Source organism: Lepisma saccharinum, chromosome 29 (assembly GCF_977018435.1).
Source record: "Lepisma saccharinum chromosome 29, izLepSacc3.1, whole genome shotgun sequence".
Lineage (NCBI taxonomy): Eukaryota > Metazoa > Arthropoda > Insecta > Zygentoma > Lepismatidae > Lepisma > Lepisma saccharinum.
This window is the reverse complement of record NC_139257.1, coordinates 21,197,316-21,219,676: the sequence shown is the minus strand read 5'-3', so window position 1 is coordinate 21,219,676 and position 22,361 is coordinate 21,197,316. Positions and strand designations below refer to the sequence as shown.

General features: G+C 36.6%; 1 protein-coding gene across 1 annotated transcript; it reads left to right on the top strand.

Annotated features, from left to right (window-relative positions):
* The first annotated feature begins 5,366 nt into the window (after positions 1 to 5,366).
* Positions 5,367 to 22,361, top strand: LOC145981555 (ATP-dependent DNA/RNA helicase DHX36-like). Its single transcript, XM_083114877.1, has 3 exons — positions 5,367 to 5,634; positions 19,005 to 19,102; positions 20,813 to 22,361. The coding sequence occupies exons 1-3, from the start codon at positions 5,374 to 5,376 to the stop codon at positions 20,907 to 20,909; spliced, it is 456 nt and encodes a 151-aa protein (XP_082971003.1). The 5' UTR covers positions 5,367 to 5,373; the 3' UTR covers positions 20,910 to 22,361.

The window sequence follows — 22,361 nt, the reverse complement described above, 5'->3', positions numbered from 1 at the left end:
GTCATGTTAAAATATTAATTTCAATTTTTTATGTGTAATTGTGTATTAGTTCTATGCCTGAAACTAATTTTTTAATCTTATGCATACTTCTTTATCAAACAGTTCTCATAAATATATCAGTATCTATTGTTAAGATACGAGGTGTCGCTAGAAAAAAACCGGATTGATGTTGCTGTCGACAAACGGCAAGCGCGTCAAGGATAAGCGGTGCATGGGTGTATAACATGATATCTTGCCTACCAGCTGTGTGATTGCCCAGGGTGCACGGTGCTCAGTTCTTCTGTAGTTTGTGGATGAAGTGAACCGTACATCGGTGCTCCGTCGGAAAGGAAATTAAGTGTGAAAGTGGAACAGTGTATCAATCTCAAGTTTCTTATCAAACTCTGAAAATCCGCCACAGAAAGTTATGGTTTGTTGAAGAAAGTGTACGGAGATGTGTGTTGATCACGCACTCAAGTATTTGAGTGGTTTCAAAGGTTTAGAGAGGGACAAGAAGTGATTGTGAATGACAAGCATCCTGGACGGTCTTGCACGTCAAAAATGGAATCAAACATTGCAAATGTCGGTGAATTGATTCGAATTGTGTACCCGAAGGTCAAACTGTCAACCAACAATATTTCATTACGATGTTGACGACCCTTCGTGGTCAAGTAAGAAGACGACGACCTTATTTGTGGAAAAGCAAATCATGGATTCTTCATCAGGACAATGTTTCTGCCCACACGGCATTGTCAGTCAAGGCTTTATTGGCCAAGTATGGGATCCCAGTGTTAGAACATCCACCCTATTCACCTGATCTCACTCCATGCAACTTTTTTTATTCCCAAAGGTCAAATCAGCACTGAAAGGAACCAGATTTAAGACCGTAGAATGTAAAGTAAAAAAAAAAGAGTAAAGTGCTTCCCTGTGCATAGCACCACGCCATGAAGACGTATAGGGGGTGTGGGGGTAACCGTAGAATGTGTGAAAACAAAATTGATGAAGGTCATGAACGTGGTTTCGCAAAATGATTCCCAGCACTGTCTCCAGCAATGGACGATTCGTATGGAGCGGTGTATCGATAGTGCAGGGGAGTACTTTGAAGGGGATAACGTTCATATTGTACAAAATAACCAATAAAAGATTTTGTAGCAACAGTCCGGGTTTTTTTCTAGCCACACCTCGTAGGTTGATAGCTTGATTTCTGTAGTTTAACCCATTAACTTAATAGCCTGTGGTATCTTGGGTACATAACTTTGACCAAAAATAATAATAATAATAGTAAAACCCCAAAAATGTTTGGGCAACTTATTTATATTTCATAAATAAATTGAGAATCATATTTATTGGCTTCATACCTAGGTATAATTGTTGATTTGAATTGAGTTTGTTTTAAGTCCGCTTCATGCACAGAAAGGCTAATCCAGACTGAACATACAGCTTAAAGCGTGATCCGAACCACTGTGCCACGTTCCTCCACCAGGTATCGAACCTGGGAGTCCTTGATTACAAGGTGAGGATGTTACCACTATGCCATCAGGGAGACCCTTCATGTAATTGTTACTCATAAAACCACATGGTAGAGCACCACGTGGCCATCACAGGAAACCTAGTCCCATCGCTCTGCGTTCATTTTCGAGCAAGTTATTGCATCATCAGTGGCCGTAGTGTCGTTGGCAGAGGTTCCAGGTTCGAATGTTTGTCTGGATATTGTATTCCTTTGTAAGAAGTCCCTTCACCTAATCATCATTTGTTCTCACCATTGGGATGGGTGGTCTATAGCAGTGGCATACGCAAGGTGGGGGGTTACCGGGTTTAACCCCCCCCCCTTGAGCTTTTGAAATATTATGGAAAAGGCTGTAGAAAAAATTAAAAATGGCTAATTTATTATAAGTCAAAGATCTGCGACAGTAAGAATAATAATAACAATAGTCTACTACTAATAATAATATTTTGAATTATTATTTCCATGCAGCATGAAGAAAAACACAACATTCCAAACACAATCTAAGCGACCGCAAAGTTCAATTTTGCAATTTTTTTGCAAAAAGTCGCGCAGTGACTCGTGAGAATTGTGAAAATTCCTTGCTTCGTCGCAGTGTGCCGACCTTATTGCAAACGTTCTTCCCGGTACTGTTGAAGAAGTGCTTTGTGAATCACCTAGAAGTGATAAATGTGTTGGAATGTCTATAAACTTACTATTCAATGAAAACATAGACTCAGTGGAATTTAGCAACATGTATTCTCGCGCTTCATCATCATCCTGGGCGAGTTTCATAGGTAAAGGTAATGTAAATTCTCCCGTGCATATAGCACCGTGCCATGAAGGCACACGTAGTGGTGTGTTGGGCCCCAAAGATTCTCGATCTCGAACGATTTTGCAGGTGATGTGATCAGCATCATGCTCCGGCAGCCTTCATCGCCCAGGGTTGCTCTCAGGTACCCATTGATATGAGGCTGGGTGCGGAGACAAGGCTGGATAAATTCCAACCAATTCCGGGAATCGAACCCGGATATCCCACGAAGTTGTCAGACTAGACCAGCGAGGCTCCTTGAATGAGTTTCATATTTCGATTATTTCAATAAATGTAATATATTTGCTTGTTTTTATGGATTTTCTTCACACTTAAAATGTCTCACTTATCATATACAAATAACCGTTGACTAGACAATTATTTTGTAACAAAGAAACAAAAGAAATGTAATTTTGTTCTATTTCTTTCATAAATAGCAACTGCATTAATAGTAATTATTAGTAGTAATTAAACTAATTAATTAATTATAAGAATTATTAAATAATTTATTATTATTATTAATTAATTAAAGTATAATAAAACAATGGTAATGTGAATTTGTAGAAATTTTTCGAAATAACACCCCCCTTGATGAAATCCTGCGTGCGCTACTGGTCTATAGTAAGGAAGACCCAAATACCAAAGAAGCTTATAAATTTGAGGAATTGATACATAGGCATTGTTCCTGACTTCAAAGCATTTCATGTGGTAACAATCATCTGAGAGAGTCATATGCTGCATTCCAACAGAAATGTGAGCCTCCCCGATGGCTCAGTGGTAGCATTGTCTCCTTGTAATCAAGGGGTCCCAGGCTCTATACCAGTGGAGGCACATAGTGATTCGGATCCTTCGGATCCCACTTTAAACTGTAGGTCCAGTCCCGATTAGCCTTAATGTGCATAAAGTGGACTTAAAACACCAAATCAACCAATCCAAGAGAATTGTGTTGTTTTTCATTTAACACAGTCGTGAAATATTCATTGCTGAACACTTCTTCTTCTACTTTTGATGTGTAGCTATGCTGTGTAATAGAAATAACATTTTGATAATTTTTCTTGTATGTATGCTTGGAATTAGAATTATTTCTCTTTTACTTTAAGGTTCTCATAAGCACATAAACACAATTTTCAATGTAATGTTTCAGGAGAACACACGCTTCCTTCATCAGACATTTATTTTTAGTTGATTAATCTTACAGTTATAACCACATGTAGAAAAATACAGGACACCCAGTCACCATCATGCCTGAATTCTCAAATTCAGTTCTAAAATATATATATATATATTTAATTTGGAGTTCGGTAATGGAAATTTCCATTATATTTTTTTTTTAAAAAAATAACTAGTACAATATGTGCTTTATGAAATTTTGCACTGTTGGTAGCCGAATTTTAAAATCTGTGGTGATATGGTAGAGTCTGCCATATAGTACAATGTATAATCTAGTTATTCATGCTGGTACCAGTAGAGCATTCTGTAGGAAGGTCACTCTAGCACAAGAATTAATTACTTTTAATCCAGCATTGTAGTAATTAATAAATCTAAATATTTTAAGATAATATTTCAAAATATGTAGCTTTGTTCATTGAATTCACGTCTTCTTTGACTCTATTTGAAGAAAAATGAAAGGCTGACTCCTGAGTAAAAGGGGCTGGTGCCTGAATTATTTTAAGTTTTTCTACACCTGGTTGTAACAGTGTATAACAATCTCAGCCACTGTGGAAGTAATGTGATTAGCACCATGCTCTAGCCAGTTTTAACCCCCCCCTTGCAGGTACCTTATATTGAGGCTGGTGATACTTCCAAGGCACCTTATCAACTGGACCACTGAGTCTCTACATTTTATTAATAAGTGGAATTTTCTGAACAAGTCTGCACTCGAAAATGTAGGTTCAAAGCAGAATTCTGTTGAACAAAATTAACTTAAATAAAACACCCATTATTTGTCAGCATTCGTCTTTTGTGAAAAAATAAATATGCTGACCAAGGCAGTAATTTATTTGATTAAAAACATAAACTAAACGTAACGTTTCAACCTTCTAGCAAGGTCTTCTTCAGACTCTGTATCAAGTACAAAAGTAACAAGATACAAAAACAGGGCATTATATATACACAAAACATTACTCCCTCCAGACTATTAGAAAGTTGTTCTGGAACTTTCTAGCAGGTGGCTTTCACTTGTCAACTGTACTTTCACCTAAAAGGCTAAACATATTTACTTCCATATAGAAAGTGGTTGGGCTTTATATCTCACGCTCTTTTTCCTTCATTTTCTTCCTTCTCCTCTCCTCTTTCTCTCTTGTCCTTTCCACTCTTTCTAACACCTTCTTCCATTCTTTATTGCCTTGGTCAGCATATTTATTTTTTCATAATCATGGAAACAAGGCTTAATGGTGTTATAATTCGTCTTTTGTGCAGTATTTTTTTAATATAGAATTGCTTTCATGTTCCATAACAAATGTAAATAAAACAATAATACGCAAATACAATTATACAATAATACACAACATGTCGACCCATGTATGTACTTCAGGCTCATGCAGAATAATTTGTTCTGGTATAGAAGTATTTGAAACAAGTGCAACTTAATGTCTGTGTCACGCGAACGTCATTTGTGAGCCATATTTTGATTTTCTATTACGCATGAAATACACCACACAAGTTTTCTTATGTCTCATTTATATTATTTTTCTCTTTATTCTTCTGCTTCTTCTTCTTCTTTTTCATTCTTCTGTCTCTGTTTTTACTACACCTAGCATAATCTCACCTAATGTGATTGCTATGTTCTCAACGTGTGTGTGAATATATATGCCACTGACACTCAAAGGGTATTAATATGCCATGCCATCCACACTTAAGGGGATAAATTTTGGTGAATATTTGCTTACCAGTTCATTGGCTCCAGGGGACCCGGGTTCATTTCCCATAAGGTATCATTTATCTGACATTTTTAACCATTTAAGGGAATAGGGGAACAGTAATCTGGAAAAACATATACTTTATATGTTTATACAGCTTGTCACTTCCAACAATGCAAAAATTAAGATGCACGTGGCAGTGTGATTTATATAGTTTTTGTCTCTACAGAAAAGTGTTTGACATGGAGGATGGTTCCGTTCGAATTCACAAGATGTCATCTGTTGTTGATCCATACAAACTTACTTACAAGTTTTTGGTGTACTACAACAAGATGAAAACAAGTGATGTGTTTCTTTATGATGTGACGAACGTGTCGTCGGTGCCTCTTCTCTTCTTTGCAAAGTCCATACAAAGGAAGAAACAAACACCTTCAAAGGTTGACATTCAAGCGGACAAGTTTCTAAGGTTCAGCTGTGATTTGAGCACAGTCCAGGCTACAGAGGTAATAATTTATTCATTTCTTACACAAATTTATAATAATTCTGTTTAAGTTGTGAAAAAACATAATTTGCTCACTTGTTGATTTTGTTTACATGTAGCCTCTATTTACAGAAGGCTGTTGATTGATATTCCATCAATTTTATAGCAGATTAGATACGTTTAACCCATTACTGCCCAACTTTTTATTTATGGGTGAATTTTGTTCACAACACTTTTTTTTACATGTAGGTAAGGTATGTAACATAGTCCTGACATAAAAACTGAAAATGAATTGTTATATTGTATAATATAAGGTGCCCCTAAATAGGGGCAGTGGGCATGAAAGGGATGGACATTTTAAGCATGAGGATTTTGGAAATTAAAACATATTAGTTGTGAAATATTGCGTAAATCTTTTTATTTGTTGTGTTTTTAATATATTTTCTTGTAGTCAAAAATACTTAAAACTAAATTTAAAATTAAACTTCTATATATTTATCACTACATATAAAAGTTATGAGTGGATGAAAAACAATTGATATGGCATCGTACAATACATTTTCTGCATTTCTTTGTGGTATTTTCGTGACATTGTGCACATCGAACTTGAGTACATGTTTGGCGATATCTGTTGGTATTTATTAAGATTTAATATATCCGGATGTGCCATTGGGCATCTTCCAAGTCTGATTAAGTGGGAAAAACCAACATCTAAACTACGTAAGTTCTAACATAAGGCAAATGAACACTCCTATACACTCGCCTTTTCTGCTCAGCCATTATTACTGACGATAACACAAAACGTGCAGTCAGCCCCACACTCTAAGTAAGAAACAAATCACTAGTGCAATGTGCTATGTGCATTCAGTGATGCCAGAACAGAAGTATAAAAGCCGCAAGACTTGCATCCCTGAAGAACGGAAAACAAAACTCACTACAGAGTGCACCCCCTATTTTTAGGGGCAATGGGCACTAATGGGTTAAAGTAGGACTGAGCCGAGACCCAGACAGATGCCCATAATCTTACCAATTCCACTAATACCGAAGCGTGAATGTTATCCCAAACACTAGATTGCAAATGAAATATGCTAACAATTTGAGCCGATTCACAAATAGCATTCAAAACTATCATTCTATATGAAATACGTATTATCAACCTAGGAAAAACTATTAATTCCCTAAATAACAAGAAATCATGTGATATAGATGGTTGGTCTAACCAACTAACAAAAAAGGGTACACATTCTCTGCTTCTGTCTCTGCAATTTGCTATAAATGCATCAAGAAGGAATGGCATATTCCCGAAGATCTTGAAAAAGTGTGTCCTAAAACCGGTATACAAAAAGAGGCATAAAACGGACCCCTTAAATTACAGACCAATAGCAATTACGTCACCTTTCTCGAAAATACAAAAAAAAAAAATTGCAATAAAATTCATGCTTTTTGCTCCAAATTTAGTATTATAAATCAATATGAACACTGTTTTCAAAAAGACAAATCAACGAATTCTGCAACTGTACAATTTATAAAAATAATTACCGAAGCCTTGGAGGACAATGGAATTCCAAGCACAGTTTTTCTAGATCTGTCTAAAGCATTTGACTCTCTCAACCACAACACACATGCATAAACTATATAGTTTAGGTATCCAAGGTGGCATATTTAACCTAATTAAGTCATTTCTCTCTGATCAAATACAATGCACTCATATTGACCACATAGATAATTCATCTATCAAAACCTTTTCCAGCTTTAAATCGTCAAAGGTAGGTGTCCCTCAAGGATCTATACTTGGCCCGTTCTTATTCATCCTTTACGTCAATGACATACCGAAGAACAACATGACTCAAACTATCACCTATGCAGATGACACTAACATAATATGTAGGGCAAAAACAAAAGAACAATTAGAAATCCAAGCTTACATCTCGATTAATGAAGTAACCCAGTACTTAAGCACTAATAACCTAAATGTGAACCATCAAAAACAAATTCCATGATTTTAAACCCTGGCAAGAAGAAGAATTTCGATAACTTGATGGTCTACTTAGATAAAAATGAAATAGAGTATGTTAACCAGGTAAAATTTCTAGGATTCAATGATAAACTAAATTGGGCATGTCATACTAACTATATCTCTGATAAACTCACCAAAAACCTATACCTGCTGAAAATCCTTTCGCAGTATCATATCAAGGAAATCGACATGAATCTATATTATGGTCTTATCTAGTACTCACTTAGAGTACTGTATTACAGCTTGGAGGAGCAGCTCGCGTACATACAAAAAGAGTATTTACACTACAGAAAAGGGCTGTTAGACTTATACACAAAATACCATCCAGATCCACATGCAGAATTGCCCGCGAAAACAAAATTTTGACTTTATATTCATTGCATGTTTATAAATCTATTATTTTCATACTAAATGACGAGACACAAGTTAGAAATGAACACATCCATGGACATAACTAGGGACAATGATTTATGGTAAATAAAATTAATGAATTTCGCATTTAAAAAGTTACAATTTTGGTATATAAAAGCGGTGAAAAAAGATCATTTCATTGGAAAAGCGGTAAATATAAGTCAAAGTTAAGTAGTCTGCACCTACCTTTTATCAGTTAAAGTGTACTCTTAACATAACCTCTGCATTGCATGGTTTTAAATTATATCTCTGGTTGGTCATGAGCTGAAAAAGCACACTCACAGTCAACATTACTAACAGGAAACCACAACACTTGCACAGCTAGTGACACAAACCTTTCGTGATCCTCTTTAAGTGCTAGCAGCATATTCAAAGATGCACCTGACTCTTTCACATCACTCTTTACCATATCCTGAAAAGGTTTGTACCCTCTCAAAAAATCTAATTGTGAACATGCTCTTCGAATAGGCACATTCTTGCAAATGTCGTACAAGTCTTCATTGACAATATTTCTTGCAACATTTCGCATACTGAATAAAACATTAACATTTTCAAAAAAAATATTTCCTGGATCTTCGCGGAGCAAGTCATTTAATTTTGTACAAGCCTTGTTGCCTAACATCTTAATTGCCCCTTTAGAGCAGCCGCTTTCAGCGTAGAAATTTTGTTTAGAACCTTTGATGTTCTTTCTCCTAACACACCATCAGCCACAAACTGGGCTGTATTTTTTAGCTCACCAACTTCACTCACAAGTCTGTGACACATTGGCTTCTTGGATGTTTCAAATTCTGTAATGGTTGCAGCAAACTGCTGAAAATGTTCTACCAAAAAAGTGGCTTGGCATTCTATGGCACAAATTTCAGTCTGAATAAGATTCTTGAAATAATCAATTGCACTAGAACTTTCACCATGAAGTGAGCACAAGTATTGAACCAAATCTGTAAGATATACTTCAATATATTTAACAGCATGATACCAGGAATTCCATCCTGTTAAAACTGGGGATGGAAACATATTAGGGGCTTTTTCACCATTAGGATACTTCTCTCTTAAGAAAGTAACATAATTGTTTTCTTTTGCGAGTATTTTGAAAAGCTAGCTTACATTTGGAAATACACTCATTCAGTTCAGGTAATGCTGAAGGCCACTGTGACTGTACAAGGTTCAGTTTATCCCAACATTGAACATGAATAAATTCCTCAGAGAGCAGCACCTTCAGGGAGTCTATACACTTCGTCACTGCACACAATGTCCTCCTAAGCTATTTCATATTTGTGGAAGCAATCCATTAATGTTCATGCACATTCTGTTGCTGTTGCACTATTTAACACTTTCACACCAGCAACAAATAGTTCAGGTTCTGGACACAAAGTTTTGAACAAAATTATGAACACACATTGTCCTTTTCGGTCTGTTGTTTCATCACAGCATACAGCTACCTTTTCCCCTTAATTTTGCTTTTAACATCAGCATCCTGCTGAGCATGAATTTCAGGTGCCTGAGAGTTGCACTTTTTGGTAATCACCAGAAAAACAAAACAAAAAAAAAACTGTTTCAACATGAAGTATTTTACTAAGCTGAAATGGAATATTCTCTACAGCACCCTTTAAAATAAAAAATAAAATATATAAGTTTTCAAGTATACACACTCTATTTACCTTACCATTAGGTTAGGTTAGATCAGGCAGGTCTAGTTTGCTATCCACAAAAGGTGGTAATTCATGTGTGCCTAATTTACATTACTATATAAAAAAAACCTGACATATCTAACCTAATTACACTTGAGGTAAAATCGTTGCTTATATGTTCCACATACCACCCGGCAACAGAGAAAGAAAGGATCAAAAGTCGCTTGATGTAAATGCTTGAAAAACAATGTTTTGTCCCAATATCGGACATGTATAGTTTCCTCACTATTCATTTTTGCACCTCGAAAACTACGTCGCCACTGTTCCGTACCACCTCAGGAAAAAAAAAAAGCAAAGGTGAGTTCTTCGTCATTGGAAAACCCAATAAAAGAAAAAAGATTTAAAGATTGAAAATTTACCTACCTTCAACATGTTCATCCAACCATTCCCGGAGTGCAGGATTATCTAACTTTTCTAGTGGTATGTTTGCTGCCATGAAAGCCTTTATGATTGATAGCACGAAGTCCTTCTTATCCGATTTAGCTGCTTTTGATGGGCCTGCTCTATCCACACATTTTGTCAGAGTTACCTGCCTCTTGTTACCAATTTTGAGTGCTGAAGCTTTTTTCTCTTTGTGTGTATTGCTACTAGTGCAATGTTTTATGCATGTATCTTGCCGTGACCAGTCAATTCGTTGATCGCAGTATCGGCACATCAGAATTTTTTTAAACTTGTCTGTGACATAGAATCCTTCTTCCTCGAACTCTCGAGCACGTTCAGATACTGAAATAACTTTGGGCATTGTAATTCGCCAAAGAAACTATCAAAGAGACTGGGGATGTAAAGAAACTATGAACAAGCGCACAAGAAGCACGGTCACGAAAATCTTTAAAACTCGTATTTTTGTGTGTCGCGTAATGGAGACTCAGACTACACACGATCTTCTGTAGGCCTCTGATTGGAACTTTTTGGACCGCGAACTTTGGCTGAAATAAAATAGTCGTACTAAAACATTTGTGTTTTAGCTACAAAAACATAACATTAACAGCAGAAAACTAATTTCCATATTTTCTGCATGACAGCAACATATTTACGCATTACGTTGGAGCGAGATAGCCTGAGTTGCAGGAATGGAGAAATGAACAAACGGAGAAGAAAGAGGCTAAATACTTATCACTGACACCGTTTGCACTGTGCGGCTTTGCTACAGGCGCTGTAGCTTTGCGCTTCTGATGATGTAAAACTACTTCATGCAGTCATTGTCACCTGTAATGAAATGTTGAACTTTCACAACAAAATAACATTCCAATGTTTATTATGAAAGAAGGTAAATCAATGTTGTTTTTTTTGTTTTGACAACTGAATTTCGGTGTTATTTCGTGAACTTCGACACTTTTCGTTTCATTTCGCATTTTGATTTGTATTTCGCGGAACTACGTGAATAAATTGGAGCCCAAAATGGTCATAACTCACATCCACTTGACTCTAAACAAAATTATACACACTTTAAAATAATTTCGCGTTTAAAGTGTTCGCGAAATTTCAGTGTCCCTAGACATAATACAAGACAAAGAAAAAAACTTTAATGTCCATGGCCAGGCAAACTCTGACAGACAGATCACCACATTCTGCAGATGTAAAATTTTACAACAAACTTCCTTCTTGGCTGAAAAATATCATTCCTTTTTTAAAAAAATGCAGTTAGTCAAGCAATATCTCTCAGAAAGAGCTCTGTATGACATAAATGAATTGTAAAATAGATTGGGCACAACTGTCAAATATGTAAATAAAAATATACATATAAACACAGTCAAAAAAGTTTTGCATCACCCGAGAAGTGATGAAAATAGCATCCACAACATGCCAAAGCAGACAAGAAACGATGAAGTAGAGCTCATTGTTCGAAGTAACGTGGTCGACGTGCAATACCGATCACCACAGACGACTACCGGAGTCGGCAAGCGCATGCGTGTGTTCGAGCGTAGCACCACGGTAGTCGGCGGAGGTTAGTTAGGTGTTCCTTGTGTCCAGTTAGCGAAGGCAAGCGAGTGCAGCTGTGTGCAAGGCATGCCTAGGCTTACGATAGTGCAGTTTGATCGGGCCAGGATCATCACGCTACTGCAGACTGGCATGTCACAACTGGCTGTAGCTAGGGCTGTTGGAGTGGTGCAAAGCGATGTCTGTAGGACCTGGAGGCGGTATACAGACACAGGAACAGTAGCAGATCATCAACTGACAGGTCGTCCACGGGTCACAACACCAGCACAAGACCGCTATGTGCGACTCTCAGCTCGGCGACAGAATACCATGATGGCAAGGAACATTACTCATGCCCTCCAGGCAGCCTCTGGTGTGCTTGTGTCAAACCGAACTGTCCGTAACAGACTCCCAAAAAGAGGTTTACGTTCCAGAAGACCTCTCCGGTGCCAGTACCTGTTGCCACGACATCGGCGCGACCGTGTGCATTGGGCCCATGCATATCGAAATTGGGGACCTGGTCATAGGGCCCATGTGCTCTTCACCGATGAATGTAGGCTATGTCTAAGGCCAGATTCACGAAGAGGACGGGTGTGGCGAGGCCCTGGACTGCAGGAGTGGCTTTATGGTGTCCAAGGGGTCCATCCATACCAAGGAGGAGGAATCATGGTGTGGGCAGAGATCATGCTCGGACGTCGAATGCCCCTAATTCCAATTAAAGGGACACAAACAGCTGTTCGTTATGTCAGGGACATTCTCCAGACGACTGTGGAACCATTTCATCAGGAAATTGGTGACGAATTTGTCTTGGTAGATGACAATGCCCGTCCACACCACGCACATATGGTGCACGATTATCTGCAGGCGGCGAATATCCGTCGCATGCTCTGGCCAGCGCAAGGTCCCAACATGAATTCCATCGAACATGCATGGGCAATGCTAAAAAATGCCATTGCAAACCGTCCTGTGGCTCTCACCAATCTTCGTGAAGTTCTTCTTGCGGCACAGGACGAATGGGATCGCTTACTGCAAGATCACCTTGATCGTCTCATCCTCAGTATGCCACAGCGTGTTCAAAACCTTTTTGCAGCCAGGCGAGGACACACCAGGTGGTAGACAATGTTTCTGGTGGATCCGCTATGACGAACAGTCTTCTTGTGACAGTTCTTTGTTTTTTCACCTCCATCATGAATTGTTCCATTTTCGTTTTAAACACATTTCTGAGAAAATTGTACGTTTTTTGTTCCCTTTTCATCCAACATGTCTTGTTCTTCATCTTTTCTTTTGTATTCTCACTGTCATTGGCAATAAACCTTCTGCTTCATATATGTTTTGTCATTTTCCGTTCTGATGCAAAACTTTTTTGACTGTCTTTAATAATCTCATAGACCTTAGTGTTTATAAATACTATCACATAAATTTAAGGAATAATGTATCTAAGTTAAGGAAAAAAATCATGCATACACTATATATTTTTATTATGGTCATACCTGTTTATCATTGTTTTTAATATTGTAAATGTTCAATTTATGTAAATTTGTGTATTACATATGTGCGTTATACTGTTTTTATACTGTAATATCTCTTATACTATATCTTATCTATATTTACTGTATCTGAGGATATCCATACCCACGAAAAATGGGTCAACGGATAAATAAAGATTATGGTGATTATGATAAATTTCAATGGGTGAATATTCCACTGCAATAAGAAGCATCAACCCACTAGTTTTGCTTTAAAATATTCTGTTACATAATCACAAAACAGGTTTTCACACAATATTAGTGCAAAATAAATGGAAAGTTCAAATTTTACATAACTTTCAGGATAATTATACTGAAGATAATTACATTTTGAATAAGCAGGTGGTGGCAGTCCAAAGTTGTATGCTAGTCGTTAGTACAGTCAGATTCAAAGATGTATGGACACAATTCGCCCATTAGTATATTCATTCATTTTTATCTTGCATCCTACAGTCTTATGCAGATGATTCTGTACTGGTGAACTTCTTTCTTACTTCGTGTTGCTTTTGGTGACTTCTGCCACTTTTGGCTAATCGCAATGATGAGGATGAGTGATGAAATTGATGGAGGGACACTTACAAATGGGCGTATACAGAAAGAAAATGGGGGGAGCCATCCAGCCAGGGGTGCCCTTCCTCCAAGGCCAATGGCATGTCCCCCTAATATGATGATAGTATCTCGTTTATTATTATTATTGTGTTTTGTTATTCTTCGAATCGTAATTTCAGAATTGAATGTCTGTTGACACTTTTCAGAAGCAGTATGAAATATTTCACTGAACTCTTCATTTGAAATTTCACGACGTCTGAATCAGTTCTGTTATGTCTCTTGGGTAAGAATGAGCAGAGGCTAAATTGTGATGAGGGCTCTCAATACTTTGACGACCATACAGTAAAACGGAAAAACATTTCTCAGATAGAGTACAATTAAGAAAGTGCAGGGTGGTGACAGACCTGGAAAACCAGGAAAAGTCAGGGAATTTATGAGGTCAAAAAAGGTCAGGGAATTTTGTTTTGATCGACTTTTTTTTTTATGCGATGGAATGAATGTGCCAGGCGTTTGTTTTGTAAGATGTCGTTATGGAGCGCTACATGGGAACAGGAAATCTTGTTGCTAAGTCTGAGCATCAACTTTTAGGGCTCTTTTATGCATGACACAATGTTACGTACCTGCGCATGTAAACCATATGGCCAATGATTGAAATAAGGAATCATAGATGGCAGCACGTGTAAGAAATATTAGGATCGCAGATTATAGTAACAATGCGCACGCGAATTGAATGAATATGTTTGGTGAACTGAAATTAATTGTGCTTACATAAATTTATGAACTGAGATAAACAATGGAGATGGATAAAGGTGAGATAAAGAAATGATCGACACGTGCAGCATATGTGATTCTATGTAAAGATTAATGAAGTTAACAAGCGATTACAATTTTATATCTCTACTTTCTTAGTGGGAAGGAGTTTTCCCACTAGACCTTTTTGGTTATTTTCCCCGGTGCGGCGCCAACCCAGTGGCGGCCCCCAAGCACTTCCGTTGCGGTGCATCTATTGCTGACCCGGATCGAGGTTGAGTGCAGGACAGGCGGCACCCTTCGATTAATCCCCTTTTTTTCTGCTTGTATTAGGCTATTGCGCAGCAAAATATTGATTTGAATTATTGTTGTATCTTTGATAAAGCCCAAAAAAAGAAGGGAAATATAGCAGGGAAGATACGGGAATCAATCCAATGTCTAATAGATGAAGGAATTTTGGATAGAGGTGCCTTTGTAAATAAGAGATATATTTACTAGAAGAATAAAACTAGAATAAGTATATTGATTAGTAGAAGAAGTCTACTAACAAATAGAAGAATAAGTATATTGATTAGTAGAAGAAGTCTACTAACAAATAGAAGAATAAGTATATTAATAGAAGAAGAAGTTAAGATTGATTGATTGATTTGGTGTTTTAAGTCCACTTTATGCACAGTAAGGCTAATCGGGACTGGACCTACAGTTTAAAGTGGGATCCGAACCACTTGTGCCTCCACCGGGTATCGAACCCGGGACCCCTTGATTACCACTGCGCCATCTGGGAGGCCCGAAGAAGAAGTTAAGAATAAGTATATTGAACAATAGAAGAATAAGTTTATAGAAGAAGAAGACTACTAACGAATGGAAGAATAAGTATATTGATTAGTAGAAGAAGATGACTATCAACTAGTAGAAGAAGAAGCCTCTTAACCAATAGATGAATCAGCCGATTAATTGATAGAAGAAGAGGATGTCTTTCACGTATCCAGAAAGAAGAAGAAGAAGGAACTCGTTAGCCAAATAGAAGAAGAAGTCCATCACGTATCCAGAAAGGAGAAGAAGAAGCTTGTTAGCCAAATAGAAGAAGTAGTTCATCACGTATCCAGAAAGAAGAAGAAGAAGCATTTCAGTGGTTGAAATATGTTGAATAGAGATATATGTGACCAAGAAACAAAGAGACATCTTTAGATACAATCCTGTATATAAATTTAATGTAATGTGAAAATTAAGAATATACCTTCCGTAGTAGGTTAAACAAGTTTTTTTTTTTCTTCCTTCTAAAATAAGTTATCAATCACTTTTAGTTGCCCTGAGAATCTCATGTTTTACCCTGGCCTAAGCCGGACTGGTGTCACCCTCTCCGGGACGTGGCAACAATTACAGTGCCAGAAATTAGTGATGGGAGGTGGGGAGGGAGGGAGAGAGAGAGAGATAGATAGATAGATAGATAGATAGATAGATTGATTTTCGGAGGGGCAGAAACTATAATAAGCCCCTAAATATTGCGTGGAAAATGCATTGAATTATCATTTTTTCTTGTCTGTATGGGAGTAGTAAGGGAACAGGACTGTCAACAAATATAGGGGTTGGAGGGTGGGGGGGCATACCACTGTAGCACCATCTGATAGTTGTTGGACATCGTAGTATGGCATTTTGTCGGACATTCTGAAGGAACATGGAAACAAATAAAGGTAATATGCAACCCTGTAATTTGTCGAATGTTGTGGTACAGCATTTGTCAGATGAACAGTTTAGGCTCGGTTGATGCATATGGTTCTTGTCGGATATCGCCGTCCGACTAACATTGAACTTTTGGATGTCTTCAGACTGCAACATCTGACGAAAATGGCATGCATAAACAGAGCTTTGTACATCTGAGTTTGTCTGCTGTGGTATCACATTTCATTGAACATACAAGAATGTCAGTAGTAATTTATTTTACTTAGTTTATAATTGTCAGGGAAAATTGTAAATTTTGTCCTGGAAAACGTGGAAAAGTCAGGGAATTTAATTTCTCCTTGTTTGTATCCACCCTGTGGATGTTATTTTCAGAATCCACTAAATAATAAAGGAATTTGGGGGGTCCGGACCCCTGGTTACGCACCTTGCTTACAAAGAACACCCATTCCCAGGATGCCTGGAATTGTAAGTTGTGCTAACCACTCTGCCACAGAGGTTGGCTTACTTATCTGATGAACAACGCACCTAGTGAAGCAGGCCAGTGCAACATATGGACAAATTATAAACATCAGGATTTCCTATCTAAGGTTTTTTAACACATTCTCTCCCACGCCGGTCATAATGACCGAAACTGGCACACACACCAATCATCCCATGTTGGTCATTATGACCGAAGCATGTGGCTTGGACTTCGGTTTTCCTAACGTGCCATCGATCATGAATATAACAATGATGCGCATAAGGCATGCACATAAAAAGGCTTTGGCTCTTCTATTCTTTACAGGAAAAAAGAGAAATTTGCGAAATAGAAGTCCAATAACCACTTTGGTGCAGGAGGAAAAAAATTGATAAAACCACCCTGTCGGAGAACATGTTAAACTTGCTTTACAGCTTTCTTAAACTTTATCTTATAGTTGGGGCAGGCTTGTAGCCAGGCAGGTACCAGGTGGGGCTGAGCCCCCCTGGCACTGAGGTCTGCCCCCCTTGACATTAGGTAAAACTATTTTGCGTAATTTGTTTGCAGTGAAGAGTGAAAACGTTGATCGCTGATATTATTTTGCTCACAACTTTGGTGAAGGATAAATTCACAGAGCATGAACAGCAGCTATTACATTCGTTCATCTTATTTATAAGAAGTGTAAGTAGTGGCAAGCATTTAGAAGATTCTTTAGGCATTAGAAAGTTCTTCGATAGGGGAGCTTCTTTATCTGTACCTTCATTGCCCCTGTTGCGACCTCCCATTTATACAGAAATCTGTGACTGACGTCATTATGCTAATTCCCTCTGCATCTATGTCAAAGGTCAACAGCTCCCAAGTTTTGGGAACGAAGGGGAGTTTTATTGTTTCGGCCGGGGGAATGGAATGTGCGCTATAGAGCGTCTCAACCTTAAAAGTCAGTATGGGTTAAATGGAGCGCGGCGTTGCCAGATCAACAAACTGAGTCGCATCGAGTTGCTGTTAATTGCTAATGATTGCGACAAAATTACTTCCTTAATATCGTATAGGAAATCATCAAAATCTATGTATTTCATGCATTTTGGAAAAAGAAACCATAGTTAAGATTTGCATGTAAATGTTTATATTTCGACGTAACTACTATTTTACATTTCTTTTATATGTGTAATACATGCAACTATTGTTACTTCTTTCGTTGAATGTTGTATCCTTTACATAAACAGAATTAAATAAATGCAAAAACAAACATTAATAAATAACTGTGCCGTGGAGTAACAATGCATTCTAAAAATAACTTCAAACAATGGTCAACACTTTTCTTGCTTGGTCTGCACGTGTATCGCGACAAACCGAAAAGTTTCTCGCTAACCAACTTTTTCGTGTTACGGTCTGATGATTTATACAAAATATCCAATGTGTATATATATATATATATATATAACTCTCCTCGTAAACAAATTAATTCACTCAGGCAAAGAATATCATATGTACAATCATCATAGATCCTGTAGAAAAAAAACTGGCGAAGTTGTTCAAGCAGTTTGATATTTATGGCTTTTGAAGTATTTACTAGAAAAAAATTAAGTGTTTTGCAAAATTGCATAATTATGAAAAATTCAGATCACATGAATTTATGATAGGTTTTATAATGCCGTCAGTAAATAGAGCATAAAAAAACTCTACAGGATAATTATTTCACTGTTTGAAATTTTTGACTTTTACATTTTGTAAATTTTGTAACATCTCGTAATGCAGCGGTGGTAGAGAAGGCCAGAGCTATTGGCAAAACTCACGTATTAGAGAGGGAGGGAAGTACTCCATTTACTTCCATACAAATTTTTAAGGTTGAGACACACTATAGACGGTATGACTGAATATTGTCCATTTTTCTTGTGTAATATAAATATGTGTATCATCAAACGTAGTATGGGTGTGTAGAAAGGTATGCTTTCAGTAGAAGCCAATTAACACTTCAAGCGATATTTTATAAAATAGAAAAATGTAGTATTTGCGTAATATTTCTAAACTTTATGCAACTTAATGACCCCCTCCCCCATACACATAATTTACCTTTATTTAACACTGTTAAACTTTTGAAAAATGGACTTGGTTTACAAAGCCCCCCGCCCCCCTGATAACACATGAGCACCCCCTGGCAATCAATTCTAGCTACGGGCCTGAGTTGGGGGGGGGGGGGAGTTCCTGATGAAGGTTAACATGTGAAGAACCAGAATGTCAAATTAAAGGAAAATACTGTACATAATTGTAGCAGCTTATTGTATTTAATATTAATGGCAAAGTAAACTTGTGTGAAGTATTTGCTGTTGCTATGTGTGAATAAACCTGGGATTTTTTTTGTAATCTATTTATTTCACTTTCATTTTATTTTTAATTCAGGATCTAAGATCACGATTGGGAAAGCTACTTGCTGATAAAATTGACTACCCTGATGTCAGTGATTGGAGTGAGGACACCAAGGAAGGCAAAATGTTACGGTACGTTTTATCTGGGATCATGTTAGAGAATTCATAAGAGAATTAATAATGCTAATTGAATTGTTGTTTCTAAATTTTTTATTTGCTCAGAAGTGTCTAAACTTTTTGAAATTAAAATTTTCTTCTTCTGTGTTTTTTGGGAAGGGATACCAGAATTTCCTTTCTCATGAGAGCACAGTTCTTTGTGAGAGAGAGAGGGAGAAAAAAAAAAAACTGAATATGGTAAATAGTTTTCCGTGTATTATTTTTTGGCAGCCCTGTACATTTGAAAAGCTAGCACTTGGAAACTTTGCATCCAGAGAGGGTGTTGTCCCAAAAACATTAAGGCTACCAATATCAGTAAAGTTTATATTGACATTTTATAAATATCTGAAAAAAAAAAAATTATGTTGGTCCAACCCAAAAAAAAAATTGATGAGTACAATTCTGTGATGATGTAACTGTTTTTATGCATGTATGCACTTAATTCATCTTTCCTGATTATGTAAAATACCTTCGTAATATGCAACTTCTTTTTCTGAAACAAAATACATCTGAATCACCCATAAAGTAATGAAGTAATTGAATAAATCATATTTTGCTATTTACTGGATACAGTCATTATTTGGAAGTCAGTCCTTATTAAATAGTAATTTAGAAATGTTTTGAAGAATATTGAGAAATGAAGATGTAGGTTAATACAGGGTAAGCGAAAAGTCACCAGACTCTACAGATTTTTTTTCATAGCTAATTATTTATAAATTATAAATTCAACAGATTGAAATATGCACAATGTAGGATGTATCTTCCTGTATTCAATAATATGTCATGTTCCTGAAATTTGCTATTTATTGTTATTGTTATTATTACTATTATTAATATAGATCTTAGTGTGATAAATAAAAAGATAAGATAATAAAGAAAACAAATGCACAAAATGAAATCCACACACAAAGTATATGTCTACAGCTCAAAGTAAGCCTCCAACAAAGCAACATGCCTCTCGCCAATAAAAATCACCTTGCACTGCACGGTCAACAAACAGCCACTGCTGCAGTTACAACGCCAGCCTCGCTTTCAAAATAGGCTCCTCCCCTTCCCAAGGGTTGTCCAAACAAGTCGTGCACGTTTGGTCCTACGCAACGGAACCAAACTTTGAAAATGATTTTTTAAACTTCAGTCCGGTGACTTTTCGCTCGCCCTGTACAATATTTTCTTTCTGTTTTTTTTCTCTCATTGATATGAAGTTTTTAAACATGTATAGCAGTTGAATTTTTTTTAAAAAAATCTTGCACACATGCCAGGACAGTCATGTTAAGATATGAATTACCTTGTAACCAACCACACTGTTAAAAGATACAGTATGAAACAAATTAAAAACTCAAATTTCAAACTTTCAATCCCTTCTCAGGGTTTTTTTTTACAAATTCAATGATTACCCTTGAGTATTAAGAGGGCTGTGTCAAAGATGTATGGTAGCTGTAATGAAGGAATATGTGAGTATACAGTTTTTAAGATGATGCCCCCAACACTTCCTTCCTGCCCCAACCTGTATGTCTTCCTCCCTAATGATTTGAATTTTTAATATGTTTTGTGCTGTCTCTTAACTTTCTGGCTCCAAGGTAAGTCAGAGTTTAACATGATTTTATGACAGTGCTTGATTGTTGTCATTAAATTTCATATAGGTTCACCAGTAACATAAGTATCACATAGAACTCATCTTGTTTACAGAGAAATCGTCCACTTGCTTGGTGTCGAAGAACAACAGTTGGAGAATCCTTATGAGTTTCCACCCATCGATGATGTCGATGATAGGGATAACGATTGATTTGCATTTGTAGTTTTTGTGGCTGTTTTGAATGAACTACAGTTTACACTACTGTAAGATTTGCTACACCTTGTATTTGCAGTATTGCACATGCTTACGGTTGAGTAGTAACAAAAGGTAAGATGAAATAATTTTGAGATTCGATTTTTATGTGGTGATATTTTTACTGTTTTTTGTCCCTTATAGTTGACTTGCATTCATCATGTGACAATCACTTTTTCTTATACGTATGTATTTTAGAGCTGATTTGATACTGATTATACCATGCTGATTCTGTTACTGATTGACATTGATACCAATTCTTCAACATTGGAGCATTGAAACATTTTTCAGAGTTAGTTATAATCTGTTTTTTTTTTAGTATATAGTGGTATGATGTACTGTTGCCTTTTTAATAACTGATAAATATCAACAAGTACAGTGGAAACCCCGATTTCACATTCCTGAATTTAACATATTCCTGCATTATGCATTCAATCTTGATGGTCACAACATATTAAATACTTTCCTCGATTTTACGTTTTTCTGCATTTTGAGGTTTTTTTTTAGCTTGGTTCCCTGAAGAACATACAATCAAGGTTTCGCTGTAATTGTTCGTGTCGATGAAACAAATGCAAAGAAATATGCACAAATGCATAATCATTTATGAACATACTACAGTATTTTTAATAGAACTTAAGAACAACTATGGATAATTTTCATGTCTCCATAACAAACCAGTTTTGAAGGGTACTAATTTTTTTTTTATCTGAATATGATCACTAGTTATGACTAGTATTTATGTAGTATTACTTATTACATCACAACTTTTCAAGATACAACAGTGAGAACATATAATAAAAAAAGCGTACAGAGTGATCCCGATTTTTTTTCTGATTTTTCGGCCCTGCTTCAGGGTCTCCCTCAGGTTTTCCCAGAAGCTTAAAACATATGAAAATGTCACGTCAAATGTATTAAAATGGGAGAGAAAGTTAAAACTGTGCTGCCAATACTTATTTTGCAAAATGATTTTATCACCACAAAAATGTGTATTGCACAATTTACAGATTTTTTCAAGTTCATAAAATTGTTAGTCAGAATTTTGAATATCTGTGAGGTGCCCAAACTCTTCAAAGCATTAAGTTTCAGTCAGTGCAGAAATTGTTGAAAGGGTACCAATAAGTACCACAGTATGTAATGTGGTGCAAGAAGAATGTTGCATTAATTGAGAAAATTGTGTTTCTCAAATATGTCATTAATCAAATTTTATGTTTTCTTAGGTAGTTATGGGTACACAATTTTTATTTCTGTTAATAGTCAAGAATCTCCAATGAAGTTCCTAATTAATAGAAATGACAATTCTGGACTTGATTTTTAACTGCAGTAAATTTCAATATACAGAATAATTACAAAAGAATTGGACACTTTTGGAACTTTACGGCTGATGTCCTATCCTGTAAAAAACAATATGTT

Coding starts and splice junctions, on each gene's coding strand:
- LOC145981555 (XM_083114877.1), top strand. CDS start 5,374: ATGGAGGATGGTTCCGTTCGAATTCACAAGATGTCATCTGTTGTTGAT. Junction 5,635..19,004: donor GCACAGTCCAGGCTACAGAG/GTAATAATTTAT, acceptor TTTTTAATTCAG/GATCTAAGATCACGATTGGG. Junction 19,103..20,812: donor AAGGAAGGCAAAATGTTACG/GTACGTTTTATC, acceptor TCTTGTTTACAG/AGAAATCGTCCACTTGCTTG.